At 37.3% G+C, this 22,188-nt stretch overlaps 1 protein-coding gene across 1 annotated transcript; it reads right to left on the minus strand.

The window, feature by feature from the left end:
* Window positions 1-1,407: 1,407 nt before the first annotated feature.
* LOC107598263 (neuropeptide FF receptor 2) lies at window positions 1,408-21,097 on the minus strand. The gene is made up of 5 exons (XM_016289557.1): window positions 21,013-21,097; window positions 15,002-15,360; window positions 4,999-5,098; window positions 3,492-4,404; window positions 1,408-1,477 (listed from the first exon to the last, which is right to left on the minus strand). The coding sequence occupies exons 2-5, from the start codon at window positions 15,354-15,356 to the stop codon at window positions 1,460-1,462; spliced, it is 1,386 nt and encodes a 461-aa protein (XP_016145043.1). The 5' UTR covers window positions 15,357-15,360; window positions 21,013-21,097; the 3' UTR covers window positions 1,408-1,459.
* Between the last annotated feature and the right edge of the window lie 1,091 nt (window positions 21,098-22,188).

Below are 22,188 nucleotides of genomic sequence, written 5' to 3' on the forward strand. Positions count from 1 at the left end.
CAGTTGTAATACCATAACGTGAAAGAGCCGCTTTTCTATCGCGAATGTGCCAATGTTATTACAACCGCTAGGTGATAGAGAAGGGTAGGGGGAGGCCGGGGGAGAGGCGAGCTCTCGTGCCTCCGTTGGTAAAAAAAATGAGCCAATCACCATCGAGTGTTCACTTTCAACGCTCAGGAGTGTTGAGGCTAGCCTCCCTTCTGATATCAACCAATCATCAAAGAGACGTAAATTACGTGATATTAGTTTGAGCGTCTCCCACTGTGCTGATAATGTACCAAGTACTTATGATGAGTAGCGATATTGAATATTTGATCGCCAACAGATTTACCAATCTGTCATTCAAACAGTATATATACAAATTTAGGGAAAATAGCCTAAACTGGATATAGGATACAGCAGTCGGCTTAATTAAATAGCACAACAGGCAGCTCTCTTTTAAAACAGACTTTTAAGAAGGGATGGATGTTTGCTTCAAGTGATAGGCCAGGTAAGTGAAATTATATTATCTTGCTGTATGCATGTCGTTTTCTTTACGTTTTCTGACTAAAAGCAACCAAAAAGGTTAAGCAAATAATAATAATAATCGGCAGGGATCCCAGACCAATACAATTAGTGTGCCTCCTCTATTTTAAAACCCACGACCCGCCACTGAATTCAAGAGTCTGAAAAGTTCCTCAGGCACTGTCCCCCATGTCAGGGCACAAACTGTTGAGTGTTTCTGAAAATCTCTGGCAAAATGCCCTTCCTGTTACAGTAAGCTATTTTATACTAATATAGATTCATAGTCATGATGCTCCTCATTTAAATAGGCAGAGATGAAGACCTACATTCACCCTGTAAACCAGCAATTTTGCTGCTGACATTCATTCAGTGTTGGTTAGTGAAAGAATCGAAAAATATCATTGTACAACAGGAGAAACTGAACAGACCATTTGAACAAAATGCAGTCATTTTACCATCCAGATAGAGAGGAGATGCAATAGAAAGCACTGTCAGATTTCCCCTGTTGTTGCCTTGTGGCCTTGCAATTTTCGACAAACCTCAGGGTGCTTTCCTGAGGTCAAACAGGGTGAATGCAATCAGCTAATACATCAACGAAATGACACTGGGCATAATTTGGCAGCCAGTGAGATGTCATTTCATTTCTCATCTTATTAGGTCAAAACTAAGTCCACAAAATGGCCTTCTTTGTGTTTGTCACACACAACCGTCTGAATTTTAACCTCTCCAGTTCAGTCTGCCTGTCTGGCACAATTATTGTCATAAAATTTGAAATTTCAAGAAGGAAAAGGCAGAGCATATCCTTGCCTAGAAGATGAAAGAGATGAAAGATGAACTCATGGTGTCCTCCCAGCAGTAAAACAGTCAAAGAGAAGGGAAAAATCAGCCTTTCATGAGCATCAAATCATCTGAGCACACAGTATCTTTGACCGGGTTCCATGAAATCATTAAGCACCTATAGATCGTACATTACCTGTGAAGAAAGAAAGACAATGAAGAGAGTGTAATGTGCGCACATCCAAAAACTTTGGGCAGGTGCTCGATCATATGAAACCCTTCACAGTCAATAAACAAAAATACATTTATACCATTTATAATACCCTGAATGTTCTCTGAAGATTAAGTTAGATGCAGTGTCACTGAAACCTTCTTTAATAAAAATAGACCAAACAGGGACTATTAGAAAAACCTGCTCATGCCAAAAGGAGATGGAGGGTGAAAATTGACAATTTAGTGAAGAACATCTGTAAAATTGCCTTGGCTGCCAATAATAAAAAAAAAGTTTATTTACTAAAGCATCTGTTGTAATGGTAAACTGCTCAAGGATATTTTAATTTGCCAGTTTAATGATGTGGATTTTGGAATTTGCAATGCACAAATCCTGTTGAATAAGGTCGTTTTATGAGATCAGTATTTCTCATTATATCCCATTATATAAATTCTGTATAAATGTTATACAAGCTAAGGTTTAGGGTTTATGATTTTTTAAATGTTTTTGAATGAAGTCTCTTATGCTCACTAAACCTGCATTTATATGATACAAAAAATGAAAAAAGCTTTATTAAAAAGTTGTAAAATTTTATTAATATTTCTAAATGTTTTATGTTTCCCAGTAGCTATTGCTGAGGTCTTCAGTGTCCCATGATGCGGATTTGGATGAAAACTGTTATGCTGCTTAAAGGGTTAGTTTACCCAAAAATGAAAATTTTGTCATTAATTACTCACCCTCATGTTGTTCCAAACCCGTAAGACCTCCGTTCATCTTCAGAACACAAATTAAAATATTTTTGATGGAATCTGACAGCTCTCTGACCCTCCCATAGACAGCAAGGGTCCTTACATGATCAAGGCCCAGAAATATAGCAAGGAGATCGGTAAAATAATCCATGTGACATCAGGTGTTCAACCGTAATTTTACAAAGCAACGAGAATACTTTTTGTACACAAAGATAACAAAAATAATGACTTTATTCAACAATTTGTCTCCTCCGCATCACCCTGGTGCCATTTTCGAGAGTATCCACTGAACGCAAACAGCGTATGCCGTTCTGTCAACTGCGTCACGCCGGATACGTTTTCTACGTTGTTTGTGCTTGGATTTGAACTAAAACGTATCCGTGTGGTGCGGCTGACACAGAACAACATATGCTGTTTGCATTCAGTGGATACGAATTGTTGAATAAAGTAATTATTTAAAATAATCCATGTGACATCAGGTGTTCAACTGTAAATTTACAAAGCTACGAGAATACTTTTTGAGTGCAAAAGAAAAAAAAGACTTTATTCAACAATTCGTCTATTCGTCAGCTGCGCCACGCAGATATGTTGTTTTCGTTCAAATCAAAGCGTAAATGACGTAAACAGGGTATCCGCGTGGCACAGCTGACACAAAACAGCATACGCAATTTACGTTCAGTGGATACTCTCCAAAATGGCGCTAGGGTGATGTGGAGGAGACGAATTGTTGAATAAAGTCGTTTTTTTTTCTTTTGTGCTCAAAAAGTATTCTCGTAGCTTCATAAAATTACAGTTGAACCCCTGCTGTCACATGGATTATTTTACAGATGTCCTTGCTACATTTCTGGACCTTGATCATGTAAGGACCCTTGCTGTCTATGAGAGGGTCAGAGAGCTCTCAGAATGCATCAAAAATATCTTAATTTGTGTTCCGAAGATGAACGGAGGTCTTACGGGTTTAGAACAACATAAGGGTGAGTAAATAATGACAGAATTTTTGGGTGAACTATCCCGTTAATATTTTTGTGGAAACCATGTTTTTTTCCCCCGCAGGATTCTTTGATGAACAGAAAGTTCAAACAAACAGCAATCATTTAAAATAGAGAACTTGAAACATTATAAATGTATTTACAGTCACTTCTAATCAATTAAATAAAAACATTTAAAAAAATCTTACATACATGTAAAAGTATATGATATCTAGAGTTTAAGGGGTCCAAAACAATATCATGTACAGTACACACACAAACCTTCTCCAGATCTTCCATGATCAGATCCTGTTCTTTCACGTTTTCCTTGCCTGATGACTGGCTTCTTTCACCTAGACCCCTCCCACTGCCCACCGACACCAGCTCTTGGATGAGCACCTGTCCTGGTCTCGGACCTCCAGCCTCCAGTGCAGACTCCTTGGTCAGGGGCAAGTTGGCAGGTAATACAGCGTTCCCCTGCAGACGGTGAGAGTAGCTCCTTCTCTTCCCCGAATGGGCTGAGCAGAGCTGAAGCTTAAAGGCTGCCTTGAAACCTTTGCGAAAGTTCTCATTGAAAAACCCATAGACTATGGGATTGACGCTGCTGTTACAGAACGCCAGCCAGTGGGCCAGAGGATAAAAATAGATGTTAATAATACGATGCTGACGCTCACTGAGGCTTGCGTAGTCACTCAGCATCATGAGTGCCCACAAAGGCAACCAGGACAGGATGAAGAGCAGGGCCACCACTAGCAACATTTTAATGACCCGCTTCTTTTTCCGGGACACCAGCTGACGACTTTCATATCTGCTGTTTTTCCCAACGCTAGAACCAGAGCCTGAGATCCCAACTTGGCTCACAGGGAGAGGCATGGATGTTTTGAAGAGCGTGATTCCAATCCGGGCGTACATGATGACAATTAGGGTCAGAGGTGCCAAATAAATGTTAGCAAAGAGTACTGTGGTGTAAATCTTGCGCATCTCCTGGTTTGGCCAGTTTTCACGGCACCAGTAGAAGGGTTGTGTGGTGTTGCCGTCGCTTAGCAAGATGGAGACTCTGTGCTCTTTGGTGACCTGTAGCATGACACCAGACGGACACATGATGGAGATGGCCAGAACCCAGATGATGATGATGATGAGGGTGGAGGTGGAGATAGTGAGCTTCTGTTTGAAGGGATAGACAATGCAGCGGAATCTGACACATTAATATAAAACAAGGAAGAGAGTGTGAGGAAAGACATTAAAATGAGATAGGAAAAGAGACGGGTGACAGAAAACGGAGCAGAGGACATTGAGACAGAAACAGAAAATATGTGTTTCAAGAAAGCGTTTTGAGGAAAAATGTACAATAAATATAAACGTGAAGACAATCCATTTATTACATTTAAATTTTGAATGTACACTACCATTCGGAAGTTTAGGGTAAAAAAAGATACGAAATTATTACTTATATAAATGTCATTTTTCTGCACAAATGTTTTCAAATGTAGCAAATCAGATTTTTGATGATTTCTGAAGGATCATGTGACACTGACTGAAGACTAGAGTAATTCAGCTTTGCCATCACAGGAATAAATGGCATTTAAACTGTTAGTTTAAATTGTAATAACATTTTACATTACTGTTTATGCGGTATTTTGATCAAATAAATGCAGCTTTGGTGAGCACAAGAGGCTTCTTTTAAAATAATTGAGCGATAGTGTACATAAAACACACAGACACACACACACAAAATGTATATTTCGATAACACTATTAACTACAAATATATTGACTTTTTTTTAGCCCACCTGTCAACAGCAATGGCCACTAGTGTGAAGACAGAGGCAGATACAGATATTCCTTGCACCATCCCGCTCAACTTACACACCAAACTGCCAAAAGGCCAGCCTGCAGAAGAAAAGTGAAGTATGAACAACAGGGCAGAAAGTACATATATATCTTAAGTAACCATTCACTTTTCATATAATAATTTAAACCATCATTCCCAAATTGTGACATAATTTACAAGCATCTGTATTGAAATTAAATAATATTATTTAGCCCACCTTTAAATACATTTTACTCTCTATGCAAGACAGTTACTGCGTACATACAATACTGTAGTATATTTTTGTTTCCTACTTGCTTTCTTCCTCAGTTTCATTTACAGTTAATGCAACTTGACATACAGACTTTACAATGTGGACTTTTTGATCTCTCCTTTTCTCTCTCTCCCATTTGGTTTTCTCTCTCACTTACTCTCTTTTTCACTTATTGACACCACTTTAACACATTCCCTTGACTCTTTCAGCTTACAAAGTGGAGCTGGCACTTTTTGTGTGTTGAGTGGTGTTAGCTAAGTGGATTATAAGGGAGACTAATGAGAAGAACAGAGCTCAGTCACTTGGGGACCTATTGTTTTTGTTCACCTCTTGCGAGATTAAACCCAGAAGATCCTTTTAAGAGGCTGATTAAATTTGGAGATATTGTGCAGCAGCTGGTCGATGTGTGGGTATGAATAATGATGTGACAGACGAAGAGAGTTTTTTAAAATACAGATGGTGTAAGAGAAAATGAGTCTGAAGAACAGAGGAAGTGGGAGAGAAAAAAAATTGGGTAGAGATTGTGAGACAGTAGGCGACAGTAAGACAGCTAACAAAAGAATTAATGAGAGGAGGGGAACCAACAAATATATAGACAGAGATAATGTCATTCAGTATTAAAGGTTCACTTATACAGAGAACTGAAAACAATCCAGATCCAGCCTGGCTTAAATATATGAATCTAACTGCAAATATACTAAACATGGCTGTACATCCACTCCTATATATATATATATATATATATATATATATATATATATATACATAGAAAAAACACTGTGGTGTTCTATATATAAGAGAACAGAAAAAAAATTGGGTAGAGATTGTGAGACAGTAGGCGACAGTAAGACAGCTAACAAAAGAATTAATGAGAGGAGGGGAACCAACAAATATATAGACAGAGATAATGTCATTCAGTATTAAAGGTTCACTTATACAGAGAACTGAAAACAATCCAGATCCAGCCTGGCTTAAATATATGAATCTAACTGCAAATATACTAAACATGGCTGTACATCCACTCCTATATATATATATATATATATATATATATATATATATATAAATACATAGAATGAACATTGTGGTGTTCTAGGAATAAGAGCAAAAGCTTAGAAGTAAGGTTTTCTCCATCTTAATCATAACGGACATAGGAACATGTGTCACTTCTGATTCTTATAAGGATCACAGTCACTGAAGGAAACATCCCACAGCTATTATTATGTCATGCTGGCAGCCTTGATTCAGTCAGAAACACTTGATTCTGCTGTGGCTTCATTTGGAACAGATTGCGTTGGCAGAGCAAAAACAGTCTGATAATACAGTATCAAAAAAATATGAACTTTTTGCGATTGTGCTGTTGGTGTGAATATTACCACAATTGTTTGTGTGTTGTTCAATTGTAATAAAAGATGCAAATCTATAATGCATTTGAGTTGTATGCTCTTTACTGTGTCGCTCTGCTCCACAACACGAATAAAAATTATATAACGTCAATTATTCAGTAATCTACGTAGTCTAATGTCAAGTTTAATGTCACATTGAAGGTCTAAAAGAGATTATCATAATGTTAACATTTATAAATAAACATCCAACAAGTACTATTGGGAACAAAAGGCTTTGTGAAAAAAATACTTTTGTTGGTAGTCAGACACAATGGAGGATGTTTATTTTTATGAATCAGTTGTCTTAGTTGTACTGCAACAGATTGTTACAAAGGATTTTGTTACAAAGTTCATGTGGTTAAGGATTTTGATGAGGGGGAATAAGGAGTAATGGGTAAACTTTGTCCGTCTGTAAAATACTTTGCAGCCAACTTTCAGAGTCTGAGATGAATTTTGGTGGCATTCAGCCAACAGTTTCATTTTTTGTAAGTCTGTTGTAGGTCTGTATTAGACACATCAGACTTTTACTGTGAGGAAGGTTGAGATGTTTGTTGTGTAACAATAACTCAGCGGGGGATCTTTGTAGCACTGCACAATGTTCTCTTAGAAAGATGCACAGCTGCTGTTTGTACCATTTCAGCTCCGTGAAGTGCTTTGTCTGAAGTCTGCATGAACTTCAGAAGATCTGTTCGTTTGCAGCCAGAATCTTGTCATCTTGCAGTGGTGAAATCCAAGCTAGTGCAAACTTACTGAACCGTTTACTGTCAAAAAGTGTCTAAGTAGGCTACTCTGTCAGAGACAGAGTTAATTTTTAATAAATTACTTGATGTGCCAATTATTTATTTATTATTAGTTTGTTTTATTTCCATATTATTGAACATACATACATACATACATGCTGACCAATCACAGCAATTTATTTTGCAGTTGAGCCGTCACACCAACCCCTGCAGTAAATAATTTTATGCCTTAAATCTTTGATCATCAAAATTACATATTTAAATGCTTTTTTCAAAAACACAAATATTTTCCCCCACCCCGCATGTTGACAGGATTGTTTGTGACGTAGGAAACAGGGACTGTTTCAAACTGCATTTTTGAGACTAATTTTGGTACACCGCTGTTTTAAAGAGAAAATTCTGTATGAATGAATTTGCACATGGTTTGTCACATTAAAAACACCAGACAGACATGTAAACAACATTAAAAACTTGAAGACCCACAGGGGGTTTTTGAAGACATCTTTGTGTTTTTTGCTTTCAATTTACGTAGTAGAGCTGAACTGAGGGTGAAGGCCATTCCTTTGAGAGCTTAAATCCATTTACTTTGTATCTTTGTATTTGTTTCATGATACAGTGTATGCTGCAGTTTTCTTGATTGCATGGGGGACCTTACAAATGTGTATCTGTCCTTGTGTCCTCATCTGCTATGACTTGTGACCTCGAAGGCCAGGACAGCCTCAACTCATAATTAAGCTAAGAAAATAAAACAAGATATTTCGTCTGTCTTGGTCTTTGACTTTTCAATAGTCTGATGTGACTCATGAGCCTGCAGAAGATCTGTTCATGGCACTTAATGTCAGTCATCAAGCTATATGAGCTCATGTGAATGAGCGAAAAGGTGAAGGTCAGTTTAGAGCACACGACAACAACAACAGGTCTCAGGTTCAGAACAATGATTGCAAAATAGGATGGCAAATATAAGGCCATACATAAAATAAAACTAGAGCAAGATAAGAAGATAAACATACAGTGGGTACAGAAAGTATTCAGACCCCCTTAAATTTTTCACTCTTTGTTATCACACTACATAACAGGAATATAACTCAGCAAATGCACTATTGATTATAAGCTAAGGAGAAGTGATTTGTTCTTAAGATGTAATGTAAAAGCATGAAGACTATTCCAAAGCTTTGGGACAACTAATAATCTCTGGTTGGAAGACCTGAGAGATCTCACCAGATGGTGTTTCATCAAAACCTTGGAGAAAACACTTTTGAAGAAACTGGACTGTTTAGACTCTGATTTATTCAAGAGTCAAGGCTGTTAGTATGTTGTTCAATTCACAGAAGACTGAGGGTGTAGAAATAGGCTGGCGTGATAGACAATGTCACGTGCATTGTCTGACCCTTTTCTGTATTTAACAACGAAAACACTCAGTTCAAGCAGATGGCCTGAAACCTGTTTGCAACTGATTGTTCAGATGAGTTTGATGGGTTAATGACTTGTTACAAGTATAAATGGATTGCCATAGATGTAGAGGTGAAAGTGTTTTCACATATCCACACAATAGCAACCTTCACGCTCTGTCTGTGAGTATCATTTTCCACCATCAATAAGAGGTCTGCTGGCATTGGCTGCAAACGAACTGCATAATAAATCTATGTATTATGTATATTAATATGTATATTATTATGAATATTAAATGTACAATAAATCTAATAAACACATTGTTGCTATAGAATCCATTTAAATAAAAAATTTTTTTTTAGATCAAATTAATCTACATAATTGAATTATAATATGTTAATTTGCAATGTGCACAGTGTTGCACAGTCTTATTGAATGTCAATATACAGTTTTTAAAGAGGAAAAACTAAAGAAAGCTGGTAAAACTAGGGTAACACTTTAGTTTAGGGACCAATTCTCACTTTTTAACTAGTTGCTTAATATCATGCATATTACTAGCGCTATTGGCTGTTTATTGGTATTTATAAAGCAAATATTAATATCGTATTCTGCATGACCATATTTTAGATCTTACCCCATTCCTAAACTTAACAACTACCATACTAACTATCAATGATCAGCAAATTAGGAGTTTATTACCGCAAAAGTCGTAGTTAATAGTTAGTTAATAGTGAGAATTGGTCCTCAAACTAAAGTGGGACCCTTTGTAGTAATAATAACTGTGAAAAAAAACATACAATGTTTTACACAGCTGATTTTGTTATTTTGCATTATGAACTGTAAGATCAAGAAGGCTGTTCTCTGTATTTTTTTCCCTAAAAACTCACAAGATGCCTATTCCCTAATCGCATGTGCACCCACTGCTGTACTCAAGCACACAATCGGCCGGACAGTCATATACAGTAAGACTGAAATTTACATGGATTTATATCATTAAATGTTAAAACCATCAAATCATATCAAGAACAGTTAGTGGTCAAAACAGCGTTCGTTATGTCTGTAAGACTAGCATTTTACTGGCAATGGTTAGAGCAATGATGTGTTGCACTCTAGTCACCTTCCTGAAGTCAGCAGATACTGTATGCTATTTGCTGAGGACACAAATCCAAAGATCTCAAACGTGGACTTATTAAACTTGCATTTACTGCAAATAAGGGTCAGGCTTTTTTCTTTATTTCTCTGAATAGTGCCGTAAGGCTGCTGTCATGGTCTGCTCATGTTGAACCGCACACAATGGTATTGTCACTGAGGTTCTTGGAATGCCTTGGAGTGTTTGGTGCATTGCATTTTCTAGTAGATCAAATAACAAAGTTGAGGCACTGAGGCTCTGACCCTTGTTGATGTTTTTATGTGCTGCTGGGATGCAGCATAGTACACAGCTGAGAACACATTCAACTCATCTGTTGTTGTCAGGTGACGTTCACACAAAACAGGAAAATCTTCCTGCCATATGTCAACACTTATTCTTGCTTTGCCTCGGCTTTGAAAGTGTGAGGTGTGTAGCCAGTTACATAGAGGTGTTACATGCGAGGCCTTAGGTGGAAAAGCACCTCTGGTGAGGGTGAAACGTTGGTTGTACATCAAGATTTATGTCATCTTGACCTAAAACTTCTTTAGGCAGCTCAACTGCTGCAGTCCTGTTGGTGGGGACAGAGCTGAGAGAGTTCAGTGTTTTAATGAGATTCGGCTCCTCAGCTGTTTGGTAGCTCAGAAACGAGCAGCCGTCATCAGGTATCACATAGAAAGTTCCTCGGGTTGTGTTGCTATGTGACAGATAAATGTACCCAGGATAGGAAGCGTGTGCTTGTAACCGTAAGAGAATATTTGGATGCTAGTTGGCCGTAGATCTGGTGGCAGATATCTGGTATTTATAGGTGCTGTCACTAAGGACACTCACAAGAGCTCCCAAATGAGTGATTATTAGTATGCATGTGTTGTTCATTTCAGTGTCTGTTTGCAGTACCTCAAAAAAAAAAATCAACATTTCATATTATAATGTGAAGGATAAATTCACTTGTAGCATTTAGAACAATGCATTTTTAGTAGTTGGTGTTTTTTTATTATTATTTAGACAAAATAGCCTTTTATCTGTCATCAGTCATTATATGAAAATCTGTGCACCCCATTTTAATTGTTTGTGGCCTTTCGTATCTACACCTTTCATTATATTTGAAGTGTTGTTCTATGCCTGATACTTGTAATTCTGAAATTTCAAGGGGTCTACCATGTCGTAGGAGATCTTATAGAGACAAATCCTGCTATCTCAGAGCACAGCTAAAAAGTCTGGAGGACGTGCAGCTCTGAATAATTTGTGCTTTGAACTCATAGTTTGAACTCATAGTTTGAACTCATAGCATTTGAAGCCTTGTGGTCTACATTTTTCACTTGGTGAATGCATTACATTTCTGGTTCTATGCAGTTCATATTGCATGTTTCTTTTTTACACAGTGTTTAGGTTTTGATATCTGCTGTCTTATCAATGTTGCAATTTTTTCAGTTCTCATGGCTCATCATTCAGACACTGATAATGCTCAGATGATGAATTAATTCTCTCTGTTCCACTCTTTGTGGAAAAATCTGTACTGTATTTAGCACTTCTTTGAAATCTGCTAATCACAACAGACTCGTGATGCTAAAGCCTTTTTGCAAGTCGCTCTGTAAAAAGAGCATCTGCTAAATGCAATAATGTAAATGTCATGCACTTTTTTTCAGCCATAAGCAGGAGAAAATGCTTTGAGTCTATACACTTATATTCAATGCAGTCACATAACTGTTGAATCATCTAATGGGGTCTGACAGGATGTAGTTCATTCTCTGTATCAAATGCTGGGAAGGAGTGTAGCATGATGTTTCTGTTATAATCTTCTCACCAATCCTTGTGAAATGTGTACCAAAAAAATCTAAAGTTTTAATTGCTACAAGTGAATTTAGGCATCACAAAAAATGTACAGTATAAAAAATCTGCTAAAGTTTGATTTATTAAATGTTATTAAATTATTAGTGTTGATGAACTTTAAATCAGCATTCTCTCTACTGTGCAGAGAACATCAAAGGCTCAACATCACTTAGGTGTTTTCTCATTCTTTTAAAATTAACAACATCAAACTGCTTTGCAAAGTCTTTTATGGTACTGTCTTTGCAGTATACAGCATAATTTCTTCTGCTCATTTTTGCATTCACTTGCTTATCACAATGAGACGGTTCTTCCCGTTTTCTGATTGGAAGCTTGTTAAGATCCAGGGGAACACATCCCGCTGGCCAGGATTAGTTAGAAGAACTGTGATTCATGACAGCTCTGTGAGGTCTGTAGTGATTGTGATTGTAGATTCTCTGATGAATAAGCACACTCAGTAGGCTTTAAAGTTTGTAATGATTGCATAGTAACCAGATGAAAGACAGGAGGATGCAGCCAATGAAAAATGCCATTACTCTCTTAAGAAGCCACTGCACAAAAGGTATTCCTTTCGGGTGTGAAACATTCTGCTCAGTTTAACAGCCATCACTGTGATGTAGAGGAATGGGCCAATTTCAAGGTGTTCAGGATGAGCTTGTTCAGTGACATTCACTTGATTGCCTAAAAATTGCCTACACTTTCTTCTATGATTAGTTCTGTAATGCCTGAACATTCATCCTCCTGAAATACTGATCAATTAAATGTGCATCAAGTGCCTTTTGTAAGCACCTATCCACAAAAACATACAAAACAAGACAAGACTACCTATATAAACAATTTCTCAAATGTAACAATTTTAGACTGCCTGGTGTTACCATATTTGTTCCCCTTCAATGGAAAGTTAATACTTTTTATGTCACGACTGCAGAGGATGCGAGGAGGTATACCCGACGGGTGAACTGCTAATATTTGATGTAAAGGATGGAATAATATCAGGAATCAACAGGCATGTGCGGACCGTGGGTTCAATAGCCTAGACTACTGTATTTCGACTCAATTCGGTACCCGTTGATAGGCAGCTGCATTCAAACAGTCCCGTGTTTATTTGTTTTTATGCTCTGTAATCTGAAGACTGTCAAAGGTTTCTATTTACAATATGATTTGCAATATTGAGCATTGTAGCCAATCACACTACAACGGAAATGATTGACAGCTTGATTATAAAAAGGAAGCACTCTTTGCTCGCTTTCTGTATAAAATCTATTCACAATTTGTATAAATGTTTTAGTTTTCATGCTGCTAAGAGGACCAGCGGCCACTGACTGTATGCACCGCGGATACATGGCAACGGCATTTAAATGCAGAGTAAATCTGTTGAAAAGGCTCATGGCTTCAAGGCGTCTACATAACCTGTGGTATGATTTATGCACATTTGTTCAAAAATAGCCTGTATGGGTGGATTTTTCATGTGATGTAGGCAAAAGTTTTGTATTGCTTGCACAATGAATGCACATTCTCTTTTTTTCTGTTAATTATTACCATGTTGGGCTACGTGTCTGTTGTTCTTAAATGCATCGACTCCTAATGCCAAATATTGGTTTGATTGCTTGTGTTACAAGAGAAACTAATAATTTTTGTCTACCTGATCAAGGGATGCAGTAGATTTAATGTGGGTGTTGTTCGGGTCACAGAGTTTATCTCAAACCGGTCGGCTTGGGTACAGAATTAAATTAGTGCTGCTGTCGGATAACAGCTTGGGTGTTCTGATAAGTACTGCGTGTGTGGGGTGGGTTTACTAAACAGGACCCATGCAGGACTGCACACATCAACACATATATTGCTGATGGAAACTAGTGGGCGTTTGGCATAATTTCCCACCTAAGCTAGTTTGGAATCATGCACTTTACAAATAGGCTTGACATAAGTTGCCTTAGGAAATAAATCTGATTGGCTGTTCCTGTTGCAAAGCATCATGGGAATGTGTTGTTTTGCTCTCACCCTCTTATAAAAGTTTAGTGCATTTACTACTCAGAATGAAAGCTCTCTTCTCCAAGTTGAGCTATATTCCTTAAGGTTTATGTCAGAACGTGGTTGCTAAGTCCATGCTTTTCCTGTGGAATTGGGTTACATTTAAACTGTTGCCGCAGGTAGATTTTTTCCCCTGTGAGCCAAATGTTTCATATATTGCATAAATTATATTTGACTGAATTGATTGTATTGAAATATTAAAATTTTACCCATGATAAAACTGTGAGGGAGTGGCACTTGTATGGAACCTTTCAACAACAAAAAAATAGCTTACTAAAGTGATTTTTAATTTTAGGTATGGGCGTTGTAATATTTGGGCTAAGGTTATTGGGCTAGTTTTGAGTTTTTTTATTGGCCTTTGGGCTAGTGGCAACCCTGGGGATGATGCAGTTTGACTTTGGCTTGGTTTGTCTTTGTTGATATCTTTATTGAGAAATTGCAGGGTGGCTATCAAAGTCATAGCCTGCCATTTGGCATTTTTTATTAGACCAGCGATGGATGAAGATGACGATAATGGGATATTAAACAAACACAAATGTTGGCATGATTGTTTGTTTAGAGGCGAGTGTATGAAATAGGACTTGCTATGCAGACATCAACAGTTCGATGTGTGATGCTGTGCTGTAGACTGGGGATTGTGGATGGCTGCTTGTTAAGAGTGTAGTATAATATCCCAGTGTAACTTTGTGAATAGTGATGGGAGAAACAAAGCTTTTTGAAACTCTGAATGAATTGAACCATTTGCTTTGCAGAATGACTCACTGTTTTAAAGCACTTGAAACACCACAGGCTGACGGAACCTGCTGGTCAAAACAGTGAAAATGCAGTGGAGAAAATGAGTGGAATGTTTGAAACAAGCTCCAATCCACTGATTCGAAACAAATGAGTCATAAATGTTTCAGTTAATGAATACTTACAGTATCTATATATAGAAGTATATAATACACATTTAAATACGATCTATAATAGTACAATTTCAAAGAAATTGTATTGGAATTTTAGGTAAGTAACCACCTAGTAGGTAGTCATAGTAGCGCAGAAGGAAGAAAATTATACTGTACATAAATAGTAAAATACATGCAAAATAATAATTATTGTAATTATAAATTACATATATTTAACAACAATTCTTTTTTTATGTTTGACCTAATATAGTTTAGGTTTGTCTGAAAAACACAGGAAACATTTAATCACAATAACAAGAATGCCTTTACCTGTGATGATGTTGTCCACCAATGTTGTAGGCATGCAGAAGATGCCAACCAACAGGTCACTGATGGCCAGGTTGAGAATGAAGAGATTGGTGACCGTACGCATGTTCTTGCTCCTTAGTACAATGAAGCACACCACTCCATTTCCCACCATGCACACAATAAAGATGAGGAGGTAGGATACAATGAAGATAGCGGACACCAAGGGCTCATGCAGATAGAAGTCCACGTAGGTGACGTCTGGATACGGATGTGGACGAGAGGAGGTATGGTTCACTGAAACGTTGTGGCCGTTCTCCACAGGGGAGAAGAACAGAGATGATACAGTGGAGTTTGGGTCCAATAGTTTCAGCGCCATCTTTCTGAGGAGAGAGAGAAAATAAAGAATATCTGACCTGTCTTTCATCGACATTTCATACGGTAGCCTATATAAAAGATATAGCAGTGATTAGTCTAGAAAAGACAATCTCATCTCTGCATTATACCTTTTAAAAATATTCAAGTAACTAACTATCCAGTATATGATGCTGGAACCCTCTTTCACATTAAATTGAAAAGAATACTTCCACCACCACAATACCCTTTGTCATATTCCCACACGGTACAATCAAATGTCATTATTTTAATGAACTACTTGTCACGGTTCGCAGGTCTGTGGATTCCTCCTTTGTTTTGTGTGTGTGTCTGTGTGCGTGTGTGGCTGTCACCTGCGTTACTGGGCAACTCATGATCGCTGATTAGCGATCAGGGTCAGCTGGTGTTGATCAGCTGCACCCTTTATATTGAGTTGTTTGTTGCTCATTCCCTGTCGGATCGTTGTTTGCTCACTCTGGTTCTCTGTTCAGTGTTCTCCCGTCTCCTGTTTGCTGCTCTCTTATCTGTGCGTTGGACCGATCACAAGAACTTAGAGTACATTAGATCCGCTAAAAGATTAAACTCTAGGCAGGCTCGGTAGGCACTTTTTTTCGGTCGGTTTGATTTTTCTATTTCGTACCGTCCGGGCTCCAAGAACATCAAGCCCGACCGCCGCGTCTCGTAGAAGGGGAACTTACTTATTCGGTCAAACGGATTCTGGACTCGAGACGGAGGGGGCGCGGTTTTCAGTACTTGGTGGACTGGGAGGGTTACGGTCCAGAGGAGAGAAGTTGGGTTCCTGCTAGAGACATATTGGATCACTCTCTGATCGATGATTACAATCGACAGGTACGTTTGCATGGGAGCGCCAGGGGGCACTCTTAGGGCGGCCTCCACAGACAAAGCAAGAGATCCTCACAGTAGCAGGTGGATCCACAATAGTCCGACGGTCACTCCACAGGAAGCCTCCAACAACGCACAGATACGAGAGCAGCAAACAGGAGACGGGAGAACACTGAACAGAGAACCAGAGTGAGCAAACAACGATCCGACAGGGAATGAGCAACAAACAACTCAATATAAAGGGTGCAGCTGATCAACACCAGCTGACCCTGATCGCTAATCAGCGATCATGAGTTGCCCAGTAACGCAGGTGACAGCCACACACGCACACAGACACACACACAAAACAAAGGAGGAATCCACAGACCTGCGAACCGTGACACTACTATAAAAGGTGTGCACAAATCCTCTCTCAGGCACATTACCGCACATTAACATGTTGTGTGCTTTAAATGTTATAAATCCTATTCCATAATCTAACCAACTAGTCGTGTGCAGTTGTCTGTGCTTTGCATGGCTAAAATGGGGAGGTTATGAATCATTTAAATTGTAGTCATATCTTGTAAAAGAAATTATATTATGTATGATGTCACTTAAGAGTACTGGAGGAGAATCTGTGCTTGGTTGCAATCTTTAATCTGCAAGCTCCTTTCCTCTGACTTGAACGCTTAAGGCGAGGTCACATATGCAGATAAACAAGTGTGACATACACGATATGACAAAATGCATGAAGGAGATAAGGCACATGGATTATTGGGCCATTTTTCCAGTCCTCCTAATAAATACTTTAAAAAGCAGTGCAATTGCTGCTTTGTTTTTTTATGCTTTGCAAACTAGAGTATTTTATGAAATAAAAATATTTGAATGTGAATTTTTGTTGAGGGTTTTTGTTGGATACTATCTGTACAGTAAAAGACTTGAAGAGATGGGAGCAATGAGGTGTAAAAGCTCAAGTTTAATAGAGTTAGGATGTGACAGCACATTACAGATGTTTTTATTGAATTATTTAGTTTTAATGTCAGAAATGAAATGTCTTATTGAATCATGTTGACAGAGATCTCTAATCATATTTCACAGCAGTCTGATGAAGTGTTTCTAAATGGCAGATGGCGTGTATAATTCAAGGTTCAATTCACATGAATTTATTGTCATTTTCACCTTCACCTTGACTATTCTTTGAGATGAGAGAACAGTGGTTTTTCTATAAAAGACACATGCGACCATATTAGTGGCACAAACCAGCTATTTCAGCAAGTATACATTTTAAAATTAATGTTTCAGATACATTAGAAAATTAAAGACAATATGACAGTCTACAAACACTTAAAGCTTAAAAAATGATTGCACTTGAACACAATGCTGCCAATGAAAAAAAAAGCTGGCAAATACATTTGTGACAAACCTTCCTTAGTTTGTTATTGAAGTGCATGCAGTCGTTTTTAATAAAAATACAGAGCGGGTAGAAACAGGCTGCATCTATTCATAAGAATTAAGTTGTTCTATAGCTGATTTTTGAATCACGTTGACTCAAATAGAGGACAAATTTCAAGCAACCACTAAAATTCTTTATTTTTTGTAATTATTTTTAAAAGAGTTATTAAAAATAATCAGTAGCCTACATGACAGGTTTAAAATGCTCAGAAAACAATTAAGCTGCAATAGCCTTGAAGTCTGTCCTTCATAACTCTTGATCAGCATTTCATATGTACATATAAATGACCATGCATCAGTTATTTATAGTCTGTTTTGACAGAACTTAATTTGTATTCAAAGTCATTTTTCACTTTCAGATTACTGCTGCCTTATACAATTGATGTGATCTATGTTACTGTGAATTCTGAAGGACATGACCTCCCCAAGCATCAAATCACAGCTGATAGTGAGTAGATGAGGTGTAAATTATGACTGGTTTGACACTCAATATTGTCCACCCCCATTTGAACGGTCTTGTTTTCTGATTCAAAAGAATTGTCTTTGGGTTGAATGACTGAACAGCGAACGGCAAAAAAAAGGGGGAGTATTGAAAGTGTTGTATAAATATTACAGTATATTGTCACTGTCTTGCCTTCATGCTCTGCAAACACGTACAGTACCTGAAAATCATGAATATCAAAACTCATAACTTTGTATTTTGCAGGTAAAAAGACATCCTGAAAATGTTAAAACTTTTATTGTAATACAATAATAATAATAATAATAATAAAGTAATTACTATAAGTCCCTTTGGCACCAACAATATGCCATCCTGAATCACTGTCAACATATTTTATACAGTTAATTTCTGGCAATCACAGCTGACATATTTTCCCCATATATTTAACAAGATATTTTTACAGTGGACATTCCTTATTTCTCTTTTGGCATATAAACCAGAAAACACTGAGGTCCTAATGCACTTCAATGGCAGCAGTCTTAGTCATAATCATAAAGTATCTAAATGCAGTATTTGAATTAGGCAGCATTACTCACACCTAACCCACCTGTTTGTGCTCCACTGCTTTATTATCTGACTTAATTGTATTCCGTCCCTTTACATAATTTTTTTCTTCTATGAGGTTCAGTTACAGTGAAAATGCAGTTTTGTTTTTGAAAAGCAAAACCAGGAAAGCATGTCAACAAAGACAATGATTTGCATTGATATATTATGAAACCAATTTCTCAGGATTACGAAGCAATACTAAAAGTGTGCCGACATGTGTGCTGCAGTGAAGTCCCTTATGCTTTTGGCTGCCAGTCAAGAGTTCACATCCACTTAATAGCTCAGTGACACTCATCCATTAAGCATGAAGACTTGCACACATCGGAGAGATGGACCAGAGACGAGAACTGACAAGATCAACATTCTTTTGTCAATTTGCAAAGAAGCTGCTCAAAGCTTGGTATTTTTATCTGTGAGCATGAGCACCTCAATGTCTCTGTACAGAGTTTGAGGCAAATGTCAATGGAGAGAGTCTATCATCTATGATGAATTGTGGACAACAAGATGTACAAGTCACAGCAGTCTTAGTCATAATCAAAGTATCTAAATGCAGTATTTGAATTAGGCAGCATTACTCACACCTAACCCACCTGCTTTGTGCTCCACTGCTTTATTATCTGACTTAATTGTATTCTGTCCCTTTACATAATTTTTTTCTTCTATGAGGTTCAGTTACAGTGAAAATGCAGTTTTGTTTTTGAAAAGCAAAACCAGGAAAGCATGTCAACAAAGACAATGATTTGCATTGATATATTATGAAACCAATTTCTCAGGATTACGAAGCAATACTAAAAGTGTGCCGACATGTGTGCTGCAGTGAAGTCCCTTATGCTTTTGGCTGCCAGTCAAGAGTTCACATCCACTTAATAGCTCAGTGACACTCATCCATTAAGCATGAAGACTTGCACACATCGGAGAGATGGACCAGAGACGAGAACTGACAAGATCAACATTCTTTTGTCAATTTGCAAAGAAGCTGCTCAAAGCTTGGTATTTTTATCTGTGAGCATGAGCACCTCAATGTCTCTGTACAGAGTTTGAGGCAAATGTCAATGGAGAGAGTCTATCATCTATGATGAATTGTGGACAACAAGATGTACAAGTCAATGTAAAAAGCCATCTGCTAAATGAAATTCTTCTGCATTCAATAGCTCTGCTGAACAGTGCTGAGATAAAGTGAACTGTATTAAACAGAGATAAACTGTGCTTAATGTTTTAGTTACGTATAGTACATCTGTCCCTGCTGCCTAAAATATAAATGCCTTTCCAGAACAGCCTGATCATTTCAGCAAGTCTGAAAAAGAAGAACTGATTTCAAAGCCAGATGTGTGTTAATGTGTTTAATATTGATAAGATTTCTGATTAAATCTGAAGTCCCACAGTATAGCTGAACTTTATAAGTATATTTCATATGGCTGCACATAAATCTTTTGAACTAACATAGATTTCTTATGCTACTATAGAATAAAATGTATACTATATAAAAAAAACATGTTGTAAATACATGAGAATAAGAAAACATTAATGTTGGCTTAAGCATGAAATGTTCTGGAATAGTAGGAAATGCTAAGCTGACATCATATTATCCTACTGACTAGTAGCAGAGGAACCTCAATGAAAAAAAAGTAATCTTATGCGAAACGCTTAGAATAAATATACTTTTTTTTTTTGTATGTGTGTGTGTGCACATTCCCCTTCAACTTTAGAGAAAAATATGCTTTTGTTTTTTCATACATACGTGTTGGGCAATTATTTTCAACCAGCCTCTTTCCTACTTTATTTCAGAATCAGAATTATATCCTCTATCTCCCACTTATATGAGAAAAAATAAAATAAAATATTCAGAGACTGAACATATTTTAATCAGCCATATCTTGTGGGAAGGGCTCCATAACAGCTAGCTAGCTAAACAAAATATTATTTGTAAATTATAATAAATATTTTCTGTCAGTTCAGGTCACATTTATTTACATAGCGCTTTATACAATACAGATAGTTTCAAAGCAGGCATTACAATAATACATAATAATGTAGGCTATATATTTATAAAAGTGCTAGGTGTCCGAGTAAAGCATTTAAAAAATAAAATATATAAACATAAATAAATACAAATATTTATTGATATTTTGTTCTTTATTTGTATTGATATACATTTCAGTCAGTATGACTGTCAATAATAGGCTATTTCATATTAAAATATACATCGCCTAAAGTAAATAAATGAATGCAAATGAATCTGAAGTAGAGCCCTGCGATTTCAATCACGTCACGTGACCTTTTAAAACAACATTTTCCTACCCATACACAAACAATGCAATAAATAAATAAAAATTCTCACCTTCTATGAGATGTTTCCACTCTTGATTCAGAATAAACTCTTGGTTTTCTTTGAGGTAAAATTAGCGCAAAGTGAGAAAAGATCCGAAAACAGATGTGCAGTGAACTTCTGTTCGGAGTAAACTTGTTCTGTTCACCCGCTGCGCGCTGCTTAGTGAACTGCTGCTTCTGTACGCGCCGCGCTCCTGCTATAAGACCTGATGGAGAAATTCCCGCCCTGCTGCTGCTGCTGCTTCCCAGAGGAAAAGAGGAGGAGAAACCAACTACACACGAGCTGCAATTTCCCTGAAGTGAATAAATACGCCAAAAAAGCTTAAAAAATACTATAAACGGTGGTGGTGGGGGGGGATATGACATACCATTATAACACATGACTTTTGTGATGTTCTTGTTGAGCCGCTTCCTCATTGCAAGGTAATTTTAATGTAAAACTGCTTTGATTTACATTATTTATCACCATGGCAACTTTAATAGACCTACAAAGCTTGTTCCATGGACAGACCCACCAATTTCAACTAATTATCCATATCTTCAGTAGATTATAGACCTATAATGGAGTGGGGTTTTTGATCACCGTCTCAGACATCAAGTTACATATTTCATAATGATAATTATGGATTCAAATGTTCTTTTGTGTGACATACCACCTTAAAAGAGTTGACTATGTGGGATGGGGCTACATGGGCTTTCTGCATGACTCACTGTTTATTTTTGCCATAAGGTGCCCTCAGGTGTTTAGGGGAGGTTAAGCATATCATCATAGACATTAATAGTTTAAGTATTTTAAATAACCCAGTGCTTTTACTATGCTTGCATTTGTCTTTGATGATAAGGTCACCTGTTCTTACTCCTACTTGATAGAAATTGAAATCTGGTGTATATCAGATTATATTTATTTATTGTTATAAACCAAAGCAAAGCTTTAAATTGATTCTCAACATCTTGCCTCCAAACAAGAAACCATTTCCCAAATCACAACACTTTCACATTAAACGTTTGAAAATAGGAGTGGGAAGTACAAACTTAATTAATTAAAGGGGACATGGAATGCAAAATTCACTTTTACATAGTGTTTGAATTTAAATGTGTCTAGGCAGTGTGTACACAACCACCCTATAATAATAAAAAATCCACTCAGTGCTTTTTTTTTAAATCCCCACAAATCAACTACTTTCTC

Source organism: Sinocyclocheilus grahami, unplaced genomic scaffold (assembly GCF_001515645.1).
Source record: "Sinocyclocheilus grahami isolate Dianchi unplaced genomic scaffold, SAMN03320097.WGS_v1.1 scaffold12.1, whole genome shotgun sequence".
Lineage (NCBI taxonomy): Eukaryota > Metazoa > Chordata > Actinopteri > Cypriniformes > Cyprinidae > Sinocyclocheilus > Sinocyclocheilus grahami.

What these genes read in the sequence shown, in the direction of transcription:
- LOC107598263 (XM_016289557.1), bottom strand. Translation starts at nt 15,356, where the DNA reads ATGGCGCTGAAACTATTGGACCCAAACTCCACTGTATCATCTCTGTTC. An exon ending in GGTGGACAACATCATCACAG is followed by an intron (nt 5,099 to 15,001) that starts GTAAAGGCATTC and finishes TTTCTTCTGCAG; the next exon opens with GCTGGCCTTTTGGCAGTTTG. An exon ending in GTGGCCATTGCTGTTGACAG is followed by an intron (nt 4,405 to 4,998) that starts GTGGGCTAAAAA and finishes TTAATGTGTCAG; the next exon opens with ATTCCGCTGCATTGTCTATC.